Genomic DNA, 18306 nt, shown 5'->3' with positions numbered 1-18306 from the left:
TGAAAGAAGGAAGCAAAGGACAGCACTCTTCAGATTTCTCTCTGTTTATTCGCCTATGAAAGTTTCAGGCAGAGCCCTTCTTCAGTGTGTCATGGTGATTGCCATGCTAGAAATTATGGCTATAACAGGCAGTGGCCTAGTATACAGCCCACATGATTGATCCCGGCCCCTGGTCACAGTCAGGAACGATAATGTGGCCCCCAGAGAAAAAAGTTTGGGGACCCCTGATCTACACTGTAGCTATACAGGGCACGGCCTTCCATCGACACACCTAGCTCTATGTACAACGAACCAGCAGATGGCAGTCGTGCCCAATTTTGGCGTTAAATCGCAGACTCCCAGCGACCTCTGCGAGCTTGCATCACAAGATTCAGGAAGTAGCACATCAGAAGCAACCTCAAGCAAAGCGATGAGTGTCCAAATCAAAGTCGAGTACTGGTATGAAGGAAATAATTTTCTTTTTCAATTGTAGTTTAAATACTGCATAGCCAGTACCAACGTGCTCTGTTGCTTACAGTCCCTTCGACGGGCCCTGCTCGCTGTTGTTTTTGTGTAAACTGTGCACGTTGCTAATGCTAGCTGATTTGCCAGAGAGGAAATAATGAATTATTTGGGCTACTCTCTGGATTTGCAACCCACGATATTCTCTTCATCCCAGCTGCAATTTATCATTTTGCCTGAACAGTGTCGGCCTGTGTGTTCTAAGGTGTTACCAGCATGTTTCAGGCTAATTGGGTGTTTCCATTAGCTGATATAAACGATCAATTAAAGAAATGTCATTAGATAAGTAACCTGTCTGCATTGCACTGTCTTGGTCACTGTTGTAACATCAGCTTGCCAGTGATCCTCAACTCGTTTGCAATATTTGGAGGCTGTTTTTCACTTTGTCCTTAATTGACAGATTGAACAGCTGTATGGCTCTTGGGACAAATTGTTTCCCCAGTCTGTTGGTTCTGCATGCCAAGAGCCATTAGCAATATATCAATTAAGGACAAAGAGAAAAACAGACTTGTCTGCATAGCGAGCACCCATCTTTATTTTTTCAAATCTATTTTTATTTTTGATTTCTCTTTTGTCTTTTTTAATCTACAGAGCAACAGGGGACATGAATCTCCCCTCGGGGATAAATAAAGTTCAAGTCTAAGACTAAAGTCAAGATTGCGATCCAATTTCTATAGTAGACGTGTTTCTCTGAAATGCATAGTCATTGACTGAATAAGATGGAGAAGTCACAAATTGAATATTGACCGATCATACTGTTGCCTGTTTTTTGAGTAGGCCTACTCATTACCAAACTCTAAACATAAACTGCTGAGCAAGTTTGGATCAACACTTTCCTTATTTTTGTTGGATGTCACCTGAAATTAAGTTACAAAATTTGTTAGATGGTCTTACTGTTAACTATGACCGGGTCACACAAAACGAACAGTGACATGGAAGGAACTTTGTCACAGTTGGTGCATTGTAGAACTAGTCATGACGAGGTCTGGTGATGTTGACTATGGTGGACTCTGGGACACTACACACTTCTTTAGATCATGTCATGGTCCCAATGGCTGCACACAGCTGATGATCTTTGTGAAGTGTTCACTAAACAGTCTATGGTTGTCATTTTCTCTTGAAGTGGGTTAGTCTCTGTGATGTGCTGTGATCAATTTTGGTGCAAGGTTTGGTATAACTTTTGTGGTGTGACCAGGTTTATGTGATGATGTGCTAAGCTTAGTCTGAGAGGTGTCACAAGAGAACAGAATCGTGTTATTTCTAATGCTATCTTGCATGAATTATTAGGGCAACCAGGCTGGGGCAGTCATGGGTAAGCGGTTAGGTCGTCAGACTTGTAACCCAAAGGTTGCCAGTTCGACTCCTGACCCGCCAGGTTGGTGGGGGGGAGTAATTAACCAGTGCTCTCCCCCATCCTTCATGACTGCGGTACCCTGAGCATGGTACTGTCCCGCCGCACTGCTCCCTTGGGGCGCTATTGGGGGCTGCCCCCTTGCACGGGTGAGGCATAAAATGCAATTTCGCTGAGTGCAGTGAACACTTATGTGCTGTGTCACAATGACAATGGGAGTTGGAGTTTCCCAGGTGGGCATTCTTTCCCATGTCCAGTCTGTCTTGACTTTTCCCTGATTCTGTCTCTGTTCCACAGTGGCGGATGAGGCTACGAGCCCCGCTATCAGGAGCTCAAGCGGGTGGTCTTGCAAGAGTTTCCTGAAGCGGATGTTTCTGGCTTCGTTGGGAGGCAAGGTAGGGAGTGCTTGTGTATGAGTATTTATAGACAAGTGTACCGGTATGTGTTTTCTTTCAAAATATGGTAAATGTATTGCCACATGGACATCTTTCACCGTAATATTTTGCCTAAAATCTGGCATGCATTTTTCTGTTTTGTTTCAGGAAGCTTTGAAATTGAGATCAATGACAAGGTGATCTTCTCTAAACTGGAAACCAGTGGATTTCCATATGAAGAAGATGTAAGTGGCACAGGAAAAAATATAATGTGCACCCATTAATGATGGTCAAATATACTCAGATCCTATTTACTGAAATTGCCTGTTTTTAAAGGGACTAAAAATCTCACACAGTGTCCCTTTAAGAGTAAATTGAAGTGCATGCTTTTCAGGTTGTTTCATATTGGTCTTACAACGGTACGCATAGTGTCAAATCACAGATGGAGTAACTGCTCTTCACAACGACTACTTTTATTACTTGCCTTTTTCCCAAAGGTGGTGAGTTCTTTCCTGTTGGACAAGAATGATGTCCCATTGTACTTGTGGTGCTATCGTTAAATATGCACTGTGTAATATTTTTAAGTTTCTTTCCAGAATTCACGCTGCCTGTTCACAAATGTTACCCTTTTCACAAAGACTTGCCACCACCATAAAATTCAAAATATTCATTATGACTGGGAAAAATGCACGTTTCATACATGAAAGGTGCATTCAACTGAAACTGCGTTACTCTCAGTGACTGAAGCTCTAAGGACTGCAAGAACGGAAGGACTATCCTCGGTCCTCATCCTACTAGACCTGTCTGCAGCCTTTGACACAGTCAACCACAAGATCCTCCTGAGGATACTCACAGCCATGGGAATCACAGGCGTTGTCCATTCATGGTTCAACTCCTACCTCTCTGGACGCACCTTCAGTGTGTCATGGCAAGGGAAACTGTCTACGACTCACACCCTCTCCACAGGCGTACCCCAAGGATCAGTGCTGGGACCCCTTCTGTTTGCAATATACACCTCCTCCCTGGGACGTGTCATTCAAACACATGGGTTCTCCTACCACTGCTATGCTGATGACACCCAGATGTACCTGTCGTTCCGTCCAGATGACACCACGGTTTCGGAACGCATTGCTGCCTGCCTCACCGAATTGTCAACATGGATGAAGGACCACCACCTACAGCTGAACCTGGCCAAGACAGAGCTCCTGGTGATCCCAGCTAAAGAGTCGCTCAGTCACAACATCAACCTCAAGATAGGCTCCACCATCGTGACCCCAAACAAAGTCGCCAAAAACCTTGGCGTCATGATTGATGATGAGCTGTCATGCTCCAACTACATCAACTCAGTCACCCGGACCTGTCGATTCCAGATGTCCAACGTACGGAATATCAGACCTGTGCTGACACAATATTCTACACAACGACTGGTGCTGGCCACTGTCCTGTCCCGCGTTGACTACTGCAACTCACTCATGACAGGCCTACCTGCTTGTGCGCTAAAACCTCTGCAGATGATCCAGAATGCTGCGGCACGGTTGATATTCAATCAACCCAAAAGGACCCATGTTACTCCTCTATTTATTGAGTTGCACTGGTTACCGATCGCCGCCCGGATCAAGCACAAGGCATTGACCCTTGCCTACAAAACCATCACAGGAACGGCCCCAGCTTATCTGAAGGACCTACTAACGCCCTATGTTACTGGAAGAGATCTGCGCTCATCCAGCACAAGCCGTCTGGCTCTGCCATCCAGTCGCTCTAGGTACTCCCAGTCAAGATTGTTCTCCGTTGTGGTACCCAAGTGGTGGAACGGTCTCCCAGAGACAGCAAGACTAAGCACATCTCTTGCAGCCTTCAAGAAACAACTGAAGACCTTCCTCTTTCGAGAGAATCTACTAGACTAATGCTTGAACTGGCCTTGCCCCAGGGCAGACTCCTGACATGATGTTTAGTTTAGTTTAGCTTGTGTGTGTGTACTCGTTATTTACTCTTTAATTTAAAAAAAAAAAAAAAAAAAAAAAAAACGAACCCCTCTGCAACTGCACTTGTTGTTCTGTATATCTCCTGTGCACTTTGTATTTGCTTGTGATGTTGGCTTGAATATGTCCTCTTTTGAAAGTCGCTTTGGTTATAAAGCGTCTGCCAAATGCAATGTAATGTAATGTAATGTAATGAAAGGGTAGATCTTCTCCATGTTCGGCCTTTTGAATGTCCAGAAATAGATATTTTGAACTGCAAAACTTGCTGTACTTTGATCATACTATTAAATATTAACTTATTATTTAATAAATATTCATGAAGAGATCAAATTTGGCAATAGGCAGCACACCTTTTCAATGAGTACCATAGTTGCAATACCTACTCTGGCCACCATCACGCCACAGTGCACCCTTGAGTGAGGGATCAGGAGATGTGTCATGTCGGGATGTATGAGATTTCCAAACCTACCTAAATTTGTCATGTCACTGCTGTTTTCCTGTAGGTGATGGATGCCATCGACAAGGCCAGTAAAGGCGTCGTCGTGGAGAAGATCACCAAGAGCCGGCCGCCGTGTGTCATCTTGTAGCGGCGCCGTGCCCTCTGACCCCTGACCTATGACCCCGTGATTTAGGGATGCATCCCTCCATGCACTCACTCATAGACATATAGATTTATATACTGTACGTGTATGCTGTATAGAAATGCAGTGTATGCTATACATATCTAGACATGGCTATTTCTACATGCACACACAGCCCACATACCTACTGGAAAATAAGGCGTAGCTTAAACACTGCCACAATTACACCTCCCTTTATGATCCTTGTGCACCCCAGTGCTTGACAGAGCAATGGTTGGGTTTGCTGGAGGGATGCATTCCTTGTGAGGTCTTCAGGTGAGTCCTCCTTCCTGTCTGTCCCTGTAAGGTGGGGTTGTGGAGATTAATGATTACCGTGGCTTAAAATGTCAAAGGCTGCAGTATGAGGAGACCTCTCCATACTCACCCAACACAGAGACAGAGTGACAGAGGAGACTTGAAACAGTGGGGCAGGAGTCATGAGCTTTTTTTTTTTTTTTTTTTTTTTCAAAAACCACTTTGCCTAGCCCAAGTATGCCATTTTGTTCATTTTGTTAACATCATGTGATCAGAATTAGTCTTTCATGAAGTAAGAAACACGCTGCTGTTGGATAGGGTTGTTTTAATGTCAAATGTCTGTCAAGGGATTATTACGCCATTGTTTTGCTTTAATATTTTTTCTTCTTTTAAGTGCAAAAAAAACCAGCCACGCACAACTTGCAAATTTCTAATAACACCAATGTCATGCAAAGAATAAACCTGTTGGTTTGCACAAAGTGCTTGCAGAACTGTCTTATCTTCATATAGGTTTCTATTTGTCTTTTTCTAACATCTAAATGTGATCTATTCAAATATTTCTGATCGAACTCACTTGTGTTTACTGTTTTGTTATGGTACTTGTAGCATGATTATCACAAACACTGGTATGTGTGTGATTTAATTGTAGCGGTCCTGTATGAACCTTGATTGTAGTTGCAATATAATGTTGATTGAGAGGATGATTATCTGTCATGGTATTTTTTTCTTATTTCTGGGCTTACAGACAAGTGTTTAGATTTTAGTCCCCTGCGATTACAATTAACTTGGTTATAGGTTTTCCCATGTGTCCTCTTAGGACAACCTAACTGGAGAAAGCAGTTTTAAACCTACATACATGTTTAATGCATCTTACAGACTAAATTCAATCAGCAGTTGCCACAGTGCTGTTATAAAGGTTTCATTACTGATCTGTGACGTGTGATTGCCATCAGTCATTGGCCAATCATCAGACAGGTTTGAGAAACCTTTGTGGAAGGCCCAAAAAGATTAAAAGGATATAACGAATTGCATTTAAATTGTGGTATAGCAAAAACGTATTGCTTTTCTGTTGCTTTCGGATGTACTGTATCATAACCAAGGCAATATGAAGGTCAAATTACACTACGCATTCTGCTCAGGGATTTTCTCCAAATGTTGCAAAAATGATACTGTATATTAAAACCATTCATTGAAGTAATGCCTTTTGACAATTTGTTTCTTTAAGGTAATCATATCCTTGTGATTATAGTAGATCTATTCAAGTTGGGTATGCTGTGGAATAAAACTTCACATTTTTGGGGGATATTCTTAAACTTAAAATGATAAAATACTTAGGTCAGAGGGATCTAGAAATTACTTCAAATTTCAAAGTTACTTTTTTCACGCCTGAATCATACCCAGGTCCAAATTCAACACATGGACAGCTTGGGTAGTACCGAAATGAAACCTTTCTTTTCTTGATTTGGAAAGCGCAGCTCTCTGCCTGTGCCATCCATTGATGTGTCATTTGAACTAGCATGGTGATAGAATTTTGTATAAGGTGCCAAATCACAAAAGCTCTTTGAATATAGAAAGACTTTGAATATCCTAACTATTCTAATATGTGGTCAACGTCAGCAAACCAGCTGATACTCAGATGTTGCAGAAAGGGGGGGGGGGGTGTTATGAAGAGAATCGCAAAGAACTCAAATATGTCTTCCATAAAATCTTCATACGTATGTCCTCCATAACATCTTCACCCATCATCATACTTAATACTCAAAGGAAGGTTTAATGATGCATTTGCACTGCATAAAACAAATTAGTTCATCGTGGCTGCCCGTTATAATGCACTGGGTTTTAATGGGAAACACGATGGATTACAATGACATTGCTAACGTTATGAACTAGTCAGGCAGATTAGTGAGAGAATATTTCAGTTGGTCATACAAGCACCATATTTGGCACACTAATGCTCTAGAACCTACTTTAACAGAAAAGGTCGCTATCCAGGTGAAAAAACAAAATGGCGGCCATTTTTCAAGATGGCTGCCATTTGACGCAGGCTCGAGCATTGTTTGGGCTATATTACGACAAAAGAGTCCTGTTTTGATTAAATCAATATCAAATTAGATGTTTTTGGACATGGACAGTCCAATTCTGCATTCAAAAAAATAATATTATCAAATATTATGATAAAAATGGAAATGTGGAAATGTAGTGCACTCCATTGCTACAAGGCAATGCTTCACTGTTAGTTAACTTGTAACTTCGCTACAACATTGTTACTGTATTGCAGAGAGTCTAAAATATCATTGTCATTCTACTTCTGACTACAACAAAGACAATGGTGAACACGGGGAGGAAAAAGTTTTTCTGTTCAACTCGGGTGTTGCAAAAAGATGTTCTGGGTCAAGTAAAAAATGTTGTTTGAGTCTGTAAACGGTTTGTTGTTGACTTACAACTTTGATCAGTGCTTTTGTTACTTTTTAGTGTTTCTATCTATCTATGCAGTTCTCACATCTGCAAGTGCATAACTGGGTGCACTTCAGGCTGAAGTGAGAACATTTGCATAATCCTCAGCATTCTGTCTTGGAGCCACATTGTTTGTGAGCCCCTGAGCAATGGGTGGAAGAGTTGACCAGAGCACTCTCCAGACTTAACTATCCTTATGCCATCCCCAGTTGGCAGGGTTTTCAGTCTGCATCTTGCATATACTGGTAGTTGCCTGGCCCCATATGCAGGCGACTTGGAATTGGTGGAATAGAATCGTAAGACCTTTGCTTCCGAACAAATAATTCTGGTCTTGCCCCATCAACCTTGGCTTTAGTGCTGTGCTTGTCATACATGGTGACAACAAACCTCTCAAGGATATTGAGGTCTGATTCAACTACGGTAGGTCGGTACTGACTGAGCTTGTTGAAAACCGGACTCAATTCAGGGCACACCTGCCATGCTTGCCATGTCGTTTGAGCATGTGTAAAAATCCTGGTGTCAGCTTCTTCATGGTTGCATGGACACAGGCCTTCAGTGCTGATTTGTTTGTTTGAAAGGGCCTGCTCTCCTTTTGTCACAACCACGATATTGTGGGGACACTGGGTCACAATCTTGTCAGCCAAAGACTCAAACAGGTCCGTTTTGTTGTCACTATCGAGCAGAAAGCTTTTCTTGTTCGTGTGGCATTGTAGCATGCTACACGGATCCATTGAATTCATTAGCTTAGCGACATATTCCCTCTTTTAACTTGTCTTAAAGCAAGACAACGCTTAACATGAAAAATAAGACACTTTACCACCTTTATAAACCCTGGCCAACGATTTTAACTGTATTAAGCCCCAAAATAGTGGCATACTCCTTTAATTTTGTCAGTCACTCTTCGTCTATCTGCCTTACCTCTCTTTGACCTTGACTCAGCCTTCAGGCTTGAGTATCAGTGCACATCAAAAACAACGTCTGTTCGCTCATGCTTTGATGAGTATGTCAGAATCTTTGAAACTACATCTTGCACAGCATACTCATGAAAGGTCTTCGATGCTTTTGGGGGCATTTAATGCAGAAGGGCAGAACCATCAATGATAACGACTTCACATTCTGGTTGTCTCTCAGGTGGAGAAACAGTATCTTCTAGAATGTTGGTGACTTCTGTTCAGAGTGGAGTTTGCCTGTGTCACTCAGTGCAGCAGGAAATGATTCTCACGTTTTAAAAAATCAAGGAGGTCACACTCCCTTGCTGACATGATATCAAGAGTTGTGAGAAAAGATGACAGTCATTTTTTGTACTATTTTCTTTGCTTCACTCGAGGCTACAGCCACATCTTGGCAAAATAAATCTGTTCTGTTCTTTTTGATGGGCTTGTGGAAGGAAGCCTCATCACCACTACCATTGGAAAAATCTCTGAAGGCAACTCTGCCTTTCTCTAAGGGAGATTTTACAAGGTCTGGAGCACTGGGATGTGTTTTGGTGTTTTTGTCCAGTGTAAGCAGATCATTCGACTCCTGAAAAGGATTGCCTAGATCTTTCATCACAACGAACAACTTCTGAACCTTGTCAATGAATAATTTATGTGACTTACTAGTCTACTCATGATGCCTGGTATCTCCTTGTGCCACCTTGAATTGACATGCCAACTCATACTGGCTGACTAACTGGCTTACTTTCGGTCCAGACACCATCCACCGCCTGAGAGCAGATGCATCCTCAGTCACTCCAATGGCACCACCATCGCCTTTGACCACCGCATTGGCCTGCTCATGAGCTTGGTCAATGGCTAAATGGGGAGACTTCAACTCCTCTTCCGTGTCAGTCTGACAGAGACAACGCTTCCTGTACCAGCAAAACTCAATGGATTGTTGTCTAACACTGCGTACAATACGGTTTAAGGCAGAGGGGGCTATCCTTTCACTACCTTACCGAACAAAAACATCAAAGCACATTGAAATAGGGATATGACTAGATTCAAGAATGTAATGCCCTACATCTAGCCCGATCATTCATCCTGTGTTGTTTAATTCCTGTGTGATCTGTATGCCATCCAGGTAACTACAGGCCTGTTAACTTTGGCTCGGCTGTCCCGCGTTGGCACACCCTGTCAATTCAGGTGCGGCTATCTAACTACAGTAGTACAATTAACTAACCTTCTAGTCAATATCTGTACAGGGGCTTATCAGACAGCATTTGGGACACTTGAGTATACTATCATCTACAGTAAATACACAACCATGTTTAGTGAAGTTTTCGACTACAGCTAGTACACTACAAGCCAACACTGAACCCTATGCTGAGTCTCACAGCAGTAATGTCACCAGTGTGCCCTGGTTGTGCTAGGACATAACTCAAACAAAATATTGCAAAATACACATAGTTTAGATTACTCACTTAATTTACTGGTTTAGTGTGTGATTTTGGATGATTATTGATACAGAATATCTGAGGGGAAAAAAAAACATTGAAAATACTAATTTAAATCATACAACGGCCCGTAACCCACAAAGCAAAATTTTGCAGAAATTTCAGCGAAATTCGCTCTACAGTTTGGGGATATTATCTGCTATCTGCTGGGATCTGCTATCTTTAAGGCAGGCAGCCATATTGGAATACAGATTGCACCATTGAATATTTTGATACAGCATAATTTTAAACTTTGGACATGAACATATTTCTATTAATCAAAATTCTACCTTGAAAAACAATTTTGTTTCCTTCTTTTATTTAATTTGGTGGCCATCTTAAAAACTGGCAACCATCTTGGATTTGAAGCCAGATAACATAATTTACATAAATAGTACACCCTTGACATCCTTTGGACAAATTTCACTTGTATCACCCACTTAATGATCAAGAAGAATGTCTATAGCCAGAAAACCTTCGAAAACATTAATTTTGAATGACTCAATATCCGCCATCTTGAAATCTGTCCGCCATATTGGCATACCAGTTGACACCATTGGATATTTCTAGACATAATATATAAACTTTGAAGCTGTGGTAATCGACACATGTCTATTCTACGAAATTCTACCTTGAAAGACACTTCTATTACATTGAATTTGGCGGCCATCTTGAAAAATGGCGGCCATCTTGGATTTTTGCTTGGACAACGCCCTCTTCTTAAATAATACACCCTAGACATCTAGTGTGCCAAATATGGTGCTTGTATGACCAACTGAAATATTCTGTGAACATTTGGACTTTAATCTGCCTGACTTTGCTAAAAGAACATTCAGGTTAACAACGATACACATGCTCTTCTGCATCAAACTGACCAACTAATTTCACAAGCTTGACATATGAAACAAGGTAAAAGGTTTGTGACTATTAGTGCTGGAAATTGTATTACAGGCCATTGGGGGAAGGCTCCAAAGTGAAGAGTGGATATGCTTATGTCATCCAGGATAGAGAATTTGAGCGTCTGTGTAATATGAGCACAGCATACAATTTGTGTAATGGAGCCCAGAATTTCCATAACCAGGGCTGGATTAACGCACAGGCTAGATGTGGCTGCAGCCTAAGGGCCCCCTCCTGCCAGGGAGCCACCGATTGGCCAAACGTCAAAAATTGCAAAATTGTGAATAGAAGCTGAATCTGAAAATTCATCTGTCGTATCAAGTACAGTGTTAAGCCGTGTAAATACTCTCCACTGCTGGCAAACATGTTATCCTTAATTCCTAGCTTGTAATTATGACACTGTCTATTATATGTCATTTTGTCGCGAAATTTGCCTTTCAGGGGGGACTACAGCAACCTGTTGCCTAGGGTCCCCGGGTCTACATAATTCGGCCCTGCCCATAATGTTACAATCCCTTTGATGGGCTCTCCAATCGCATGTCAGTTCTGACCACTGACTCTATTCAGTATCAATGGTTCTGACAGATCAGAGAAGCCATCATTGACAAAGAGATCTTTGAGAACCTACATCTGTGTTCTGTTGGCACTGCAAGAATATACACATGGGTTGTACAGAGTCACAAATGGTAGTCTTGGAGGTTATGGTGAAGATCGAATACTGGTAAGGTTTGATTTTGTCGATTTCTTTTCAACTTGTGCGTATGTTTGAAATAGATACAGTAAGCAAAATGGGAGTGACCCTACATGACAACAAGTCATGTTTGAAGAAAAGGTTATTAATTACCTATATTGAAATTTAAAGCTAGATGTAACAACTTGTTGTTTGTGTGTGACAGGGGAGGATGAGGCTACGGATCCCGCTTTGTGAAACTGAAGGAAGCGCTCATCAAACAGTTTCCCAAAGCGGTGATTTCTGGCTTTCTAGGTAGGCAAGGTAAGTTCTGTGCCCCATCAACATGCAAACATTAAGACATTGGTGCTATTATTACCTACCTATAGTCAGTGTGCGCGTTTCCGTCATAGATACATGAATTGTTAATATACCTATGTGAATATTACAATTGTGTAAAAGTATGTTTGTGTTGTACAAAGTATGTATTAAGAATGGAAGGCTGCAACATGTAATCATTTAAAATCTGCAGTTATCAAATTATTCTTAAATGTATTTCTTAAATGTTACAGTTTGACATATTACTTCTATGAATACAGGGAAGAGGGTGAAGTGCATATTCAGGCAAAGTGGAAATTCAGAGAACCATTCTTACTCTTTCTATGAAATTGATATAGACACACTGTCTCTATCAACACCAGCTGATAAGTGGTAGCTATGTTCTCCATACGCTTGTCCGCAAATGCATAGCCTATAGCCTATGTTAGCCCAGAGAGGGGACCCAGGATTGGGTCCTCATTACACATATTTGGGGGGCTGTTCATAACCACATTAGTCTAAAAGGGCTGTAGTTATTATAAAGTGGAATAATACAGTATGCCGGTGTCTCAATATCAAGATGCAAATAAGTTAGTGGTGATGTGTGTCCCGCAGACAGCTTTGAAGTGGAGGTAAATGGACAACTGGTATTTTCAAAGCTGGAGAATGGCAGCTTTCCCAGGGATGAAGAGGTGAGTATAACAACACAACACAGCTCAACACAGGGAGAATTTGTATTGAGAATTTGTCATGAATTATATTTGCACAGACATAGCCATGACTGACACTTACAGAGGCTGTTTTTTTATGTTTAAGACAATAAGCAATGGTTTGGTGTATCAAATTTAAACTTTTGGCGGTTGGTATAAAAAGGCAATAACTGAATTAACCCTCCCAGGCATAAAATGGGATTTGTTTTAATAGTGTAAGCCCTTATTGCCCTTAATGTTTATTCTATTGTGTAAAATAAACGTTCAGATGTTTTAATCACATTTCCCATTGATGATCCCCCTTCTCCCTTTACCTCTTCCTGTCTCAGATGGTTGCTGTTGTGCGCAGAGCCTACAGTGGGAAAGCCATGGTCACAAAGGAGCCGCAAGTCAATACTAATCCCATCACCTGTGGTATTTTCTAAGGTCTTTTTCACCACAACTGGCCAGTTTGACCCCCTGTTGTCACAACACGTCTGAAATTTCAACCTTCATTATGACGAAGATCGAATTTTATTTTATAGCCTTCATGCCGTCAACACAGCCCAAGAGAAAGACTGTAACAGCTGGATTATCCTCCAAAGCCACAACATTTCGGGCATCAGGGCTGGACTGGTAATCTGGCATATAGGGCATTTTCCCGGTGAGCCGGCAGTCATCAGGGGCTTTTTTTTTGTTTGCTTGTTTGTTTCAGTTTTTAGACTCGTCCTAGCATGTCTATTAGAGGATATGTCCGTCCGTCTGTCTGTCGGTCTGAAAAGCATTCTTTAAATCGTCCAAAACATGATCTTCGCTGCCATTTTTCGCGTTACAATTGCATTCATTATTTTACATCAACAAGCAACAAGTGGACACATCTTTGTCCACCTATCAGACTTGTTCCTTTAGAAACCGTCCCATAATTTAGATGGGGCGACCCATGGGTGCACCCTTAATATACAGTAGACTGAGCCCATCATGATTGTAGTGTGGAGATGCAGCATCACCGTAATTACAGAACTTTCATTTGTTTGTTTTTGTGTTGTCTGTCACCGAAAGTATTTAGACAGAGGCTGGAGTCTGCCCCTGTTAAAGTAGGCTCTGGACATTAATGATTGCTGTAGCTGAAAGGTCAAAGGCTACAGTATGAAGAAAGCAGTCCAGACACTACCTCAGGGGCACAGGGTCTGGGGCATAGATGGAATACGCGGTATGTACTGCAAGTCAAATCAGCACTGCTTTGGTGTTAATGGTTTTCTGTGTAATGTTAACATGCCTCATGCAAGCATAATTAAAGAAAGAAAAGAAGCATAGCAATTCAATTATCATTTTTCACAATCACCTTTTACAGGCAAATTGCTGTCATTGCCTGTTTTATCCTGAGGGGGGTTGAGAGACACCGAGTACTATTTTGCTTTTAAAAACATGATGTTGGTTTTACAAGACAAAGTTTTCCACCATAAATTCGACCCATTAAGGGACAGATGAAGGAATCAAGTGTCACTGGGGAGAATGTTGCTTAACTCATGCAGTATTTTTTTTATACAATACGTTTGCAGTTTACAGTAAGTAACATACTGCATGTATATTATGCTGCCCAGTACATTACACTCGGTATGCATTACAGTGTGGGTGTGTTGGGCTTGGGGAGTGCTTTGGCCAGGCCATTTGAGACTTCTGCCCCTCCCCCTAGGCTTGGGCCCGCAAGGCCAGGTCATTAGTCCCCTCCTGGACCCTCTCACTCTATGGCTATTGCATCTCATGCACAACATCTTCGGCCTGGGACATGCTTGCTGCAGTATACGCGATGCCATAAGTATTTTTTTAATCAATTTTGTGTCGGGAGAACACCTGACACAAGGTACACGGACACGTGCATGTGCTGCAGTATTGACAAAACCGCGACGGCCGATTCCGAACTTCCATGTTGAGCTCGCGGCAGAGTCAAACAGTGGTTGAAAACATGGTCACACACGGTTACATGTGTAATTTAAGGCACACAGCAAGCATGTCCCCGTCCTTACTCCCCACCTACTGTGTCCCTTTATACATGTAGGTGGTTTGAGTTTTTGTTCTTACTTGTAAGAGGACTTGAGGCATAGAAAACTAGATATTTGTATTGGAAAAAAACATATATTGAATAGGATGTGTCCAAAAGTTGACAGCATAATATCATCCAATGTAACATGTAAAAGTACATGTCATTTGAGATAATTGGCCCCTGACTTAGTGGAAAAGTGTGGCGGTGCTCAACTAGGTGGGTCCTGCGCTTAACCCCTGGTACCCTGTGATAACAGTGGCTAAGCGTTAAGATATGGCCTATCACAGAGCACTCAGGACGACACTGTAACCTCACCCCCTGTCTGTCTGCTAATGCCTCTGCTTCTCTCGCTCTCTCTTTCTCTCTCTCTCTTTCTCTCTCTCTCTCTCTCTCTCTCTCTCTCTCTCTCTCTCTCTCTCTCTCTCTCTCTCTCTCTCTCTCTCTCTCTCTCTCTCTCTCTCTGTCCTATGAAAAAAAATGTTATAGTGACTGTATTCATTGGTTGGTATGCCAACACAGTTTGATTAGATGTTTACGGATGGAATGGTTAGCCAAGAGTTGACTTAGCAACAGTCCCACATTGGGCCTTTAGCGGTCCCAAGTGGTGCCTGTATGACTTAATCCCTAGAGCAGTGGTTCCCAACCTTTTTTTTCAGGGACCCATGTTTTTATTATTGTAAGCTTTGGTGACCCAACCACACGAGCACCCGCACGAGACACGACACTCTGTTATTTTATTCCTCAATTCGTCTTTGGTCAAATATAGAATAAATGTTCAATGTAGCACTTACAATGTGTTGCTTCTATGCATTTATTAGTTAAATGCTTTGTCTTTTATTCAACAAGGGATATATATATTTAAAACGAAACCCCTTAAAATCAAGAGGGCTCCGCGACCCCCTGTGGATCTTTGGCGACCCATAAGGTGGGTCCCGACCCATAGGTTGGGAACCACTGCCCTAGAGCATTGTGGTCTTGGTTTGTTGGTTCAAGTATTTACATGTAGAAGGGATGGGGTCAGTGTTGCTACCCAGTGGTTTACCAGATTGTCTTTGTTTCTAATGGTGTGGCCCAGGAAAAAAAACATAGACACTGAATAAAGGCACCTTATCTACTCATTGGATTGGGCAAATCAGGAACCAGGCAAAGTTAGACATGCGTAGGATGACCAGGGTTTGCTAACCTAACATTAATTTTGCCTATCTGCACTGAGGTGAGTAAAAAGGTTAGATAGTTAACCAGTTCCTCTCAATACACTTCATTTCCACAGAGGATCTGACTGCGCTGTATTTAGAATCGTTTTCTGTTTTTACTGTTCAGATGCATTGTGTGTAGAACTGAAAGGCCTGTGCGCGTAATGTATGTTCTTTCTCTCTCTCTCTCTCTCTCTCTCTCTCTCTCTCTCTCTCTCTCTCTCTCTCACTCTCACTCTCACTCTCACTCTCACTCTCACTCTCACTCTCTCTCTCTCTCTCTCACACACACACACACACACACACACACACACACACACACACACACACACACACACACACACACACACACACACACACACACACACACACACACACACACACACACACACACACACACACACACACACACACACACACACACACACACACACTGTGGGTACATCAATGTATGTATGACAGGGGAAGATAATGGCAGAAAAGACCTATATGGCTAGGAGGCCATACAGCACATGTAGATATGACCAAAGGCCTCACCCTGTTCAATGTGAATCGATAAGCCTGTCTTACAAAGCTTAAAATTGTGAACCGTAACAAAGCTTAACATAACGTACTGCAGCAGTATTAACAAACTCAATATATATAGGCCTATACAGTATATAAGAGATTTCATGGCTAATTTGGACCAGCCTGGTGGCCAAACATTAATTGCACATTGCATCAGTAAGAGCAGAGTGTGAACGTTCAATTAATTGCTCTTACCACAATTTTGCTCTTACCACCAAGGATGAACCACATTCAACAGGAATAAATGTGGACGCAAGAGGAAGCTGTCTGAAAGGAATGTTTGGGTGACCGGCCGGGTATATTGACCCTCTGGAGCTCCCGATGGACCGTTCTGCTGGAAACAGGATAGTTGAGGTGCAAATTTAAATTTACCGTGATTTGGACAGGTTTGGATACATCTCATTCAGATAGTCCGGGTTAGCACCAAAACATCCCTTTCAGACAGCTTCCTCTTGCGTCCACAGTTAATCCTGTGGATGTGGTTCATCCATCTTGGTGGTATGTAGACATTATCTTGGATACCGTGACTTTTGATACATCACAAAGACTTTCTGTCTTGGTCAAAGATGCACCAGCAACACGTGCACCAATAATTTGTCCTTTTATGAACTCTAACATGTCACCCATATTGTTGTCTTCATTGCGATATTTGAGCAAAATTGTTCTCTTACCCTGCTAATTGAGCCTTCACACTCTGCTCTTACTGGTACAACGTGCAATGAATGAGATTTGGCCACCAGGCTGGTCCAATTCGACCATGAAACCTCCCACACTAAAACAGGTGACAGGTGTTTCAGTTTCATTGCCTAACTCCTTTAATTCGTTCCATGTAGAGGAATTCACCAGGGCAATGATTTCCACCTTTGGGATATGTAAAATTCAATCAATCAATCAATCAATCAATCAATCAATCAATCAATCAATCAATCAATGTCAGTCAGTCACTGTGAATGTCCCTCATGTCTGAGAACTGTATGGTTCATAATGACCACCATGCTTGATCAAGAAGGTCTAGCTACAGTAGGCAGCTGGACAATTTCGTAGAATTAGCTGAGACATTACAACGTCACCAGTTGTACTTTGGCCTGGCTTTGAAAATCATGAAATAATTACTCATAATTCTTGTGACGCGAATAGTTCAAACTTCAGTAGATAGAAATGTAACTTTACCTATACCAATGGCCAGTTTAATTGGACAGTTACAACACTGCACTACACTGTGTGTGTGTGTGTGTGTGTGTGTGTGTGTGTGTGTGTGTGTGTGTGTGTGTGTGTGTGTGTGTGTGTGTGTGTGTGTGTGTGTGTGTGTGTGTGTGTGTGTGTGTGTGTGTGTGTGTGTGTGTGTGTGTGTGTTTTCACTTACAAACACAACGATGGGTTACAACACTGCACTACACTGTGTGTGTGTGTGTGTGTGTGTGTGTGTGTGTGTGTGTGTGTGTGTGTGTGTGTGTGTGTGTGTGTGTGTGTGTGTGTGTGTGTGTGTGTGTGTGTGTGTGTGTGTGTTACACGTGTTACACGTGTGGATGCTTGTGTATATACTATGTGGGAGGGGTGAGAGATGAGAGAGACCAGAGAGTTGAATTTGATATGATGTTATGTAGTAAGTGACTCAGTGGAAAAAAAAAGTTTGTCTATCAAATGGAAAATCAGCCCAAAACTTCAGAGAGGGAGCCCCCTGTCCTCTGCCCCCTTATTGTACCCTAGCAGAACCAGCATCATAGGGGTCATCCAGGGAATCCCCAGCATGTCAACTTCACTACATCAGAGGTCAAGATGCACCACCACGATAGCTGTCTAATTAAAAGAAACCTCTCTCTCTCTCTCTCTCTCTCTCTCTCTCTCTCTCTCTCTCTCTCTCTCTCTCTCTCTCTCTCTCTCTCTCTCTCTCTCTCTCTCATTAAATTGTATGTGTTGGGTGGGGAGGCGTCAGGTGACTTTGTCACCATCAGTGGCCCTGAGTACCAACACTGTCCACCCCTGT

General features: G+C 42.2%; 1 protein-coding gene across 1 annotated transcript; it reads left to right on the top strand.

Annotated features, from left to right (window-relative positions):
- Window positions 1-335: 335 nt before the first annotated feature.
- On the top strand, window positions 336-6274 carry LOC134469128 (migration and invasion enhancer 1-like). Its single transcript, XM_063223188.1, has 4 exons — window positions 336-438; window positions 2150-2247; window positions 2395-2471; window positions 4709-6274. Exons 1-4 carry the CDS (start codon window positions 410-412, stop codon window positions 4790-4792), a joined length of 288 nt encoding a protein of 95 aa, XP_063079258.1. The 5' UTR covers window positions 336-409; the 3' UTR covers window positions 4793-6274.
- The last annotated feature ends 12032 nt before the right edge of the window (window positions 6275-18306 follow it).

This window comes from Engraulis encrasicolus, chromosome 2 (genome assembly GCF_034702125.1).
Source record: "Engraulis encrasicolus isolate BLACKSEA-1 chromosome 2, IST_EnEncr_1.0, whole genome shotgun sequence".
Classification (NCBI taxonomy): Eukaryota; Metazoa; Chordata; class Actinopteri; order Clupeiformes; family Engraulidae; genus Engraulis; species Engraulis encrasicolus.
Note: the sequence above shows the minus strand (reverse complement) of the source record. Positions and strands in the feature narration are given on the sequence as shown.